At 45.7% G+C, this 9,242-nt stretch overlaps 1 protein-coding gene across 1 annotated transcript; it reads right to left on the bottom strand.

The window, feature by feature from the left end:
- Nucleotides 1-671: 671 nt before the first annotated feature.
- LOC139216579 (zinc finger protein ZXDC) lies at nt 672-9,022 on the bottom strand. Its single transcript, XM_070847742.1, has 10 exons — nt 6,998-9,022; nt 6,362-6,514; nt 5,765-5,843; nt 5,210-5,340; nt 4,863-5,033; nt 3,609-4,393; nt 3,176-3,260; nt 2,903-3,075; nt 2,631-2,732; nt 672-1,436 (listed from the first exon to the last, which is right to left on the bottom strand). The coding sequence occupies exons 1-10, from the start codon at nt 9,009-9,011 to the stop codon at nt 1,350-1,352; spliced, it is 3,780 nt and encodes a 1,259-aa protein (XP_070703843.1). The 5' UTR covers nt 9,012-9,022; the 3' UTR covers nt 672-1,349.
- Between the last annotated feature and the right edge of the window lie 220 nt (nt 9,023-9,242).

Raw genomic sequence — 9,242 nt, 5'->3', positions numbered from 1 at the left:
TCTTGTAAAAGCAAGGCAAGTTTCCCTTTATGACGAGAAACTGGGCAAATACGCTTGTCATGGTAGGAGCAGAGCTGCTGGAGAGCCACAAGTCTCTGATCTAATCTTTTTTTTCCAACAAAGCTGTGAGTCAGTTGTGGTCAGAGGCTGTCTGTGCAGAGTTGTTTACCTTCTAACCTTTGGTACTCATAACTTCAGCTTCAATACTGGAACTGCAATAACTCAGTAAATCTTTCATCAACTGTAGCGACACGTTAGATTGAGCTGAAATATATTAGATCAACTGAAAATTGTTACCATTTGGCCAAGTTGTTTTTCCCACACTACACTCATGGCCACTTCATATGGTGAAACTGTTCAATTGCTTGTTACTCCAAATATCTTATCAGCCAATCACATGGCAGCAACTTATTGCATTTAGGTACGTAGATACGGTCATAAGGAGGCTGTTCAATTCCAGTCCTGCAGCTCTTTGCTCCTCCCTGGTGTTTAATGATTCACTCCATAAGGTCACCTTGCTACCAAATAAAGAGGCTGCTGAGTGTATTGTACAGGCTAAACACTTGGTTTCCTTCATGAATCGTGTGCATGTTTTGTGTTAAACACTGCAGTTCTTACTCGATTAAAGACAGTGAAATGAAGGATTCTCCACAAACTGTTCTGATTGTGCTTTGATTCTTTAATCCATCTCTGTGTTTGGCTCTGCCATTCTGTAAACCCACAGCTAAATAATAAATAAACAGATAAAATTATTACAAGGTAGTAACTCATTAGAATGTATATAAACACATGAATAGGCATGTTTTCAACATGGACTTACTGCTGCCATAGAAAAATAAATCTAACAAAACATAAGAAATCAAAGTAGCAACAAATGACGCAGATAACCCGCCAGTGGAGGAATGCACAGCGTGAGGTGTCTGTAAGGCAACTGGAGCGTAGACAGCGCACTGTGTGTGCATGAGTGGCAATGTGGCACCATGGAATAGACACCGTTACTGTCAAAACCCACAGGACACAGAGGAACAAGGAGCCGCTCACATCTCTGTGACAGGTGAATGCTCTCAGGTTTGATTTTGGTACAAAATGGACTATAGAAAGACATAATATTCTTCTGAACAAAGACTCCTCATCTCCTCTTCTCAAGGTGCATTATCTGTGGACTCTTGCCCACCCCCACCCCTCCCCCAAACACCATATTAACCACATGTCCGAAAAGGCTTTCATTGTCCTGGGAAAAGACGAGGCAACCGTCTCCGGGTACGTTTGTTTTGTAAACTGTGGACAGTGACGAGGCGCCTGTGAGGTCGGTCGTCGCAGCCGACCTCTGACCCGCAGCTCTGTGGTCATCACTCCAAGTCCTGAAGGTTGATTGTGCTTCCTGTGAACTGGGAGTTGTCTGAGCCGTTGTCGTCCTCTGTCATCACCGAAGGCTCCTGTGAGGAAACAGTCACACAGCTCAGTTCTCTTATAACGAAACGAACATCACACCCCACCGCGTGGAAAGGTCCACCTGTGCTCCCACCTGGTGGTTACTGTATGTATACTGGTCAAATAGATCAGCAGTCACAAATGTCACCAACAAGGTTCATGTTGGCAAGTTCAGTGTTTAAAAAGACAGGACTCAAAAAATATTTCAAGTCATTTTGTTCACTTGTATCTAGATTTATCACTTTGTCACTGTGTTCTGTGTTCTTATTGGACTTCAGTGGCTCTGACCCACAGGAGACATCCACAAAACATGTACCATCATCCACAAATTTCTCTCTATCCACAAACTTGTATCCATTTATTTGTGATGTTTAAAGTCATACCTGCCAAAACACACACGCCAATAAATACGTTTTGAAAACACGTAAAAAACGTATATTTTAATTTCACATAAAATTGACAAAGGTTTTACAAATTTAAAAATGCTCTAGGGATGTAATTCAAATGTTTCATCACAATGTAACACTCTTATCTTTCTTTAGACAATAATACAATAAAATTTCGGTTGGATTAAATTCAGGGGTCTGTGAACAATGCTATATGCCTATAATATCACAATAGCTTACATTTATATCAACTCGGGATGCAACGATACCAAAGACTCATGGTATATTATCACCACCATAAAAAGTCCATGATCACGATAAGATATAAAAAAAAGAATGAAGGAAAATTATGATTTGAAAAAGTTATTTGATGAAAAAACTGTCAACGCCGTCAGTAAGAAAAGTAGGTGTGAGCATCCCATAACAGTCCAAAGTATTTTCACACAGCTGATTTATTCTTAAGCCGGGAGTAAATAGGAGGGAAGTCACAAATGTCACGTTGCACACAATGGATGTGACTTTAAACAATGCAAAAAAAAAATCATTTGTGGATAGTGAGATATTTGTGGATCACGGCACACATCTGTGGATTGTTGTCTGTGAGTTACGACTATTAAAGTCTAACAAAAACTTTAGGTGAGTTTCACTGTGCTAATTTCTATTTGTGAATGTACTAACATAAAAAGAAGTCAAAGTCTTACTGTACTACCGTTTTCATTTTTAATGTTTGATTTGCTGTGAAGTACAACCTCCCTGTATCACTAGGTTCTGTGAAAAAAGGCATCAGACATTGTAGATGAAAACTTTTCTCACTTGTAAAATGTTGACGGGCAGGTCAGCAGTGAGCTGAGAGTGGGAGCTGGAGGGCTGAGAGCTCAGCTGGAAGGCCAAGTCACCATCAGTGGCTGGGTCATCCTGCACGTACACACAATTTGATCAGATAAAGGCTATGCTTTATGTGGCGACTCAAACAGGCAGTACCACCCCAGAAGCTATTCCAATGTCAGGTGGGAATGTAATCGAGCGACATCAGATCTACACAGGGTGTGTTTGGGAAATTGTAATCAGATATCTGGGTATCTCACCTGCAGCAGCTGAATCTGGACATACTGGGCCCCTGTGACAGGGTCACGCAGAGTCAGGCCCCCATTGGCCACTGCAGCTCCTTCACCATAACGCACACTAGAGGAAGCCATTGGCGATGGAGCCATCGCAGCCTTCCCTCCTTTAGTTTTTCTCTGACTCAATCCTGAACTCCCTGAATTGAGTAAAGAGAAGGCAGTCATCAGTCGCTATTGTACAGTGTCTGAATGGCAGGTATCAAATAAAAGCCTGCAATGGGCCAATGTGTGTCTAACCAGAGGAGGTTGAGGGACCTCTTTGCTTCTTCTTCTTGGCCAGCTGGATGGCTCTGTAGTCAGTCCTGGCTGAGCCTCCACTCTCCTGAGATGGAAAATGGGTACAAAGTTAGTACAGAAAACCTCCAACAACATGTAGGCTTTTGAGGGCAAATACCAGCTACATTCAAGTTGTTAATAGCAGAGATTTGTGACTTTTCCAAGCAATTCGACCCTTTCATACCAACAAATACAAACAGCAAGAGCCCATTTCTTTAAAAAGAAGAGAAGTGTGAAAAAGTGTGAGATGAGGAGCAGGCTGCAGAGGTTACTCCTTTCCAACTCTTATTCCATATACGCCATAGTACTCCCCAACACCAGGAAACATATTCGGAGGTGTTAAATTGGTGGAGCTCCCCTTTAAATTGTGCTTCATGACAGCAGGACCACTCACCAGGAAGCTGCCTGGAGACACAGCGTTGAGTTCCTGGTCTTTCTGTGGGCTGAAGCTGTTGCTGTGACCAGGAAAAACAAACTGGGTAAGAACTTTTCCTCCCTCCTGAGGTCCCAGCACCTCCACACATCCCAGGAGAGGCCCTGCTCCCCCCTGGCCACCCACCTCCACCACCTTTGAGGGTGAAGCCAGGAGCTCAGCAACAGGGGCCACTGCCAGGGAGGCTGTGGGCTCCACGTTCAGGGCACTGGAGGAACTGAGCGGATGCTGCAGAGTAGGGTCCACAGAGGCACCAGCACCCTGCATGGTCAGAGCTGTGAGGGTTCCCAGGGCTTCTGGGGTAACTGTTTGCACATCATCCAGATTGAGAGTACCCTGTGGAGGCAGGACATCACCCACCGTTCCTTCCAGACCATGGTGGGGGCCCATATCAGCACTGGCTGCCAGGATAAGAGGGTCCACAGCTTTGGCCAGCGCGGTGCTAGTGCTGGTACAGAGTGTAGTGCCGACTGAGGAGGGGTCAATGGTGAGAATGCCTGAGCTGACCAGGGAGAGGTCCATGGTGAAAGTGCCATTAGAGCTGCTCCCACTGACGGGGATTCCCACTCCAATGCCAGCGGTAGGCACAGTGCCTCCAGGCACAGTAGAGAAAAGAGAGCTAAGGTCCAAGTTGGTCAGCTGGTCACCCCCGGCAATACAAGGCCCTGCAACTGTTGTTGGGGTGGAGCTGATTAGCTCGCTGCTGGGGGTCAGGGTGGGTGTGGTCTCCATCTGGCTGAGAACATCTGGGGTGGAAAAAAATTAGCAAAATTAGCAAAGTTTTCCCCCATTTTCATAGTCAGACTGTTTTATACCAACAAAAACAAAATACTTTGGACAATTTTTCTGACTTATTACTACATACAAAAATCTAAACGTGCACATTACTGTGGGAAATCCTTTGTCAGGAACAGACATGTGTATCTTTGCCTCTCTGTCATGGCTGTGTATTGTGGCTGTGACAGCATGTTACCATGATGGTGCTGTCTCATTGGTGATGGTGTATTTCCTGAATTTTCTTTTGGCACTTTGTTTTTGCCTGCTTAGATAAGCTTCAATTCAGCATATATAAACTGCAGAGACATAAGTGGGCCACCTATGAGCTCTTGTTCAGGAGGAAGGTTATGTGGTTATCAAACCCCCCACAGTCAAACAGTTCCACTAAATGCATTACTTTTTAGGTCATGAGTCACTGCATTAGTGATGGTTACTAACCAGGACTGAGGTGGTGGTGTTTGAGCATGTGGCTCTTAAGGCTACTGCGGGATGAGAAGTGCTTGGAACAGTTGGCCACAGGACAGCGAGTCCTCAGGGTGCTGGCGTCTTGCTTATGCTTCTTGGAGTGGATGTACAGGCTGCTGCGTGCTGAGAATTTGGCATTACAGCCTGAAGAACATAAAAAAAGACAACATCATGAATGATCACCAGAAAAGACACAATAAATCAACCATCATTTATTTGATGATTGATTTATTTGAGTGGAAAAAAAGAAAACAAAAACAAAAAAACATGTATAACTACTGATTTTCTTCGAACCCTTTGTTTCTGGTATGCGTACGTACCTTCGGCATGGCACTGGAAAGGCTTGGTGCCCAGATGGGTAATACTGTGACCTTTAAGGTGCTCTGCCCTGGTGAAGGATTTCCCACAACCCTCCTCAGTGCAGACAAAGCGGCGGTCATCATCGTGTTTCCTGATAATCCCAGAAGGAGACTGTGGTCAGTGGGACACTCTGCTATCACAAACTCGCACAACATTATGGGTAGAAGAGAAAGAAATGCCTTCAATGCTGATGCAACTATACGGAAGCTTGAAATGCAACAGGAACCCAAACCCACAAAATCATGACATGCTAGTGGTTTTCAGCAGCACATACAGTTCACCAATAAAGCAGAACTGCAGCAGCAAGGCTGGTATATGCCAAATTCTGTTTTACAAAATTACTTAATCCAAAATCTGGTGTATGGAGTACAAAACCTGAGGCCGAGTAACGTCAAAAGTCTATAATGTCATGTCTATAGCCAGGATTTTGTTATTTAGTTGACATAAACCGGCAGTAACAGTTGCCATTAACCCTGGTTATGTCGGAGGGGAAGCCTTTGTTATTAAGCACTTACCGTTTATGTCGGAGCAACTTAGACATGCTGGTAAAGGACCAGCCACAGCCCTCTGAGTCACACACAAACGGCCTTTCACCTGGAAACAGGTAATTAGAAACTTATTTTTCAGTGCACAGGATCTACAGCCTGTATCACACCAAGACTAATTAGTTCGTAACCAGTGAATTTGGGCTCAAGATAGGCTTTCTGATAGCTGAGCCACATTTATCCAGCGCAACCTATGCTGCACGGTTAACCTGCTGCAGAGTGAGTTGAGTTTAGAAGATTCAGTCCAGACCTCTTCTTAGTTTCCAGTGACTAGTTTTGTAATTGTGTTTTAGAAATATACAGCATTAACAGCTGCTCTCATCTGAAATGAGTGAACAGAGAGCAACACATTCACAGCATCATGTGATTGAGCAATGACTTATTCTTTAAGAAAACAGCCTCAAACGTCTCTATGGCCTGAATACTCTGTTGTAGAATTTAAAAACCAGGTTTAATCGGAGCCACTGTTCACTAACTGTGCCTTAAAGTCCAGTTAAAGAGCATTCGAGCTGCCTCCTGAACCAGTGGAAAGTTCTAGTAATACTATTGACATCAGTATCAGCTTACCAGTGTGACTTCTCATATGGATTTTGAGGCGACAGGCCTTGTCATACGTCTTGTCACAGCCTGGGTAGGTGCAGGTAAAGTGGCCCGTTTCTCTGAAGTGAGTGCGATTGTGGGAGAACAGGGCACTGAAGGTGATGAAGGTTTTCTCACAGCCTGCACAAGACACAGGGGAACATGAAAGGAATACAGTGATGGTAGACTGAAACGTGTTTTACACATGTACAATTAGATTTTTATATTTATCTTGCTGCAAGAATGGGATTTTAAAGATTCCCGCTCCTAAATTAAAGTTCAGACATAGTTTTCAGATGGAATCAAATGGACCGCTCCAACTGAGTGTTTTCAACAGAAATCCCTCTCCTTAACATATAATCTCTTATGTCTTTCAAAAAAGGCATCAGATTTATAGAGAATGTGAGTATTGCTGTGATGTGTGCAGTTTACAACCATCAACGTAGACATTACCGGCTCAAAACTCTTTGTGCAGCATTAAACAGGCTATTCTTTCAAGCATCATATCCAAAATGACCAGTGTGTGCTTGTACAATACCAGACCATCAGCAGGTGGAGTAAGTATATAAGGAAACAGGGGAATTGTAAAATGATAAATAAAATCCAACATTCAGCTTGTGTTACCTGGGAATTCACACTTGTGAGGCCTCTGTGGCTCGAAGTGTACCCTCTGGTGATTGGTGAGTCGTGTGGCACTGCGAAACCTCTCGCTGCAGATCTCGCAAATGAAGGCATTATCCTGCTCATGGACTTTGACATGAGCCTTTAGGTTGTAGACTGTGGTGAAACGGCGCCCACAGCCCTCAAACTGACAGGTATGTGGGCGTTGCTTGTCGTGAGACTGAAGATGCCGCTTTAGCTTGTAAGAGGTGGCAAAAGCCCAGCCGCAGCCCTCCACGGTGCACTGGTACGGGCGTGGGTCCTCAGCATGGTTCAGAAGGTGAACCTTGAGTTTCTGGCGTGTATCAAATATACAAGAGCAGCCCGGTTCTGGGCAGCTAAAAGAGGCCACAGTCTCTTTCTTGGACCTGATTAGCGGTGCAGACTGTAAATCCCCATGGTCAATGTCGGCCACAGTGGCTTTAGGGTGCGGGGTGACCAGATCAGCCTCTGTTACAGCACAAAGTGCCCCTGTCTCCTGCTTGATGATAGGACAGGAGTCCAGAGAGGTGCCAAGCTCTGATAATGAGCAGTCATCCACCAGAGCCAGCTCAGAGTCACTCACAGACAAACCAGGCCTGGGCTCTTCTTGCTGGTTGGAGCTGGACACTGCCAACGTGCTGATCTTCCCGATGGACTTAGTGCCACTGTCATAGTTGAGCAGAACAATATCCTCGTGATCCTTCATGCCTAGATGCTCCTTCAGGCTGACCATGTCATCCTCCTTGTGTACATATCCCTCCGGTGGGGCAGCCAGAGTCAGTATCCCGTTTTCTATGGTCACTATGATGCTTTGGTTGTTTATCGTGATAGTTCCGGAAAAGGTTTCGCTAGCAGGCGGACTTGTGGAGGCCGTGACCGGGTTCGCACTGTTTTGAAGCCCCGTTGAATCTGAAATGAAGTCCGAGGTGTCCATGGCTTCCACCATACCCGAGTCCCCTGAAATCAAGGCATTGCTCTCGCCATTACGGGAGTGCGACGAAAGCTCCCTAACCAGTTTACTTTCATTGTTTTCGGTGCAAATCTGGCCACAAATCTTATCGCCATATTTGTTTGTCAAAACAACGTCTTCGACAGTGTGGCGATAGTCCGTCTGTTTAGCATTAGCCACGGCAGAATTGTCGTTCAGTAAATTAAAAACATGCTCAGTCTTTTTCAACACTTGTGTATCAAGACAGTTCAAGTTGTCATTAGATTCGCAGAGAATAACGTCACTGCTGTTTCCAACCTCCATGGAGCCGCCGGGACTTGCTTTACAACACTCAGGCTTTTTACCTTTCATTTTATCGCCATCTTCAGACAACACATCCGGTTTGCTTTTGCTCGTCTCGCCGTTGCCATCCTCTTGAACGACATTAAAAACAACATACAGTTCCTGGGCGTTTTTGTCTGCGCTGTCCGCCGTGTTGAAGCTCCCCGGCGCAGTAGCGCTGTGGCTGGCCACTGAGGGCTGCTTGAAGGCGCCGTCCTCACGCTGCTGCCGTAAAACTGGAAATGGTAACGTTAACTGCCGCTGCGGCATCGGTTCCTCTTCCCCTTCAAACAGAGGCAGCGCCATTTGCATTACAGTGTCCCCGCTTTCCACCCCGTATTTCCAGACAGTCCTGACAAAGTCCTGCGAACCAAGCACTGCGTTGAGCTCATTTTCCGTCTCCGTGTTTACGTTATGAAGCCCGACACTTGGTCTGTTGCCCGGCAAACTGTTTTTATCTGTTGGCTGTGGTTTGCTAGCAGGCGCACAAACCGCCCCGCTGCCATTTTCCGCCAGTAGGCGAAATGGTGATGTCCTCGGCCTGGTGTTGTTGTTGTTGTCACTTTGTGGCTCAGACGACTCCAGTTGTCCGACCGCTTCGTTGTCGGCGGAAATAGAGCGAGATATCGACCCTGTTGCTGTGCGAGGTGGAGACGAAGTGGTTCGGTGTAGGGCGCCATGTTGAGACTGAATGTTTTGGGCACCAGAAAGCCCCTGGATTTCCATCTTGGTATCCCTGTAGCAGCGGCACAGGAAAGGCCCGCCCTGGTAGACGGAGGCCGTCCAGCGGGCCAGCACGTAGTTTCCAGCAGGCCCGGTGCGCCCTTCAGGGACACCACGGAAATCTCACTCACGGATGGAAAAACCAACCTGGGCGATCGATAAAACGTTTACCCTTTTATTAACCCATCTATCAAATCCATAGGAGATTGCGATTTTTCATATTTAGTTCGGTGG

This window comes from Pempheris klunzingeri, chromosome 2 (genome assembly GCF_042242105.1).
Source record: "Pempheris klunzingeri isolate RE-2024b chromosome 2, fPemKlu1.hap1, whole genome shotgun sequence".
Lineage (NCBI taxonomy): Eukaryota > Metazoa > Chordata > Actinopteri > Acropomatiformes > Pempheridae > Pempheris > Pempheris klunzingeri.
This window is presented reverse-complemented; position numbering and strand designations above follow the sequence as displayed.

What these genes read in the sequence shown, in the direction of transcription:
- LOC139216579 (XM_070847742.1), bottom strand. Translation starts at nt 9,011, where the DNA reads ATGGAAATCCAGGGGCTTTCTGGTGCCCAAAACATTCAGTCTCAACAT. An exon ending in AGGTCCCTCAACCTCCTCTG is followed by an intron (nt 3,076 to 3,175) that starts GTTAGACACACA and finishes TACTCAATTCAG; the next exon opens with GGAGTTCAGGATTGAGTCAG. An exon ending in TCCAGATTCAGCTGCTGCAG is followed by an intron (nt 2,733 to 2,902) that starts GTGAGATACCCA and finishes GTGTACGTGCAG; the next exon opens with GATGACCCAGCCACTGATGG.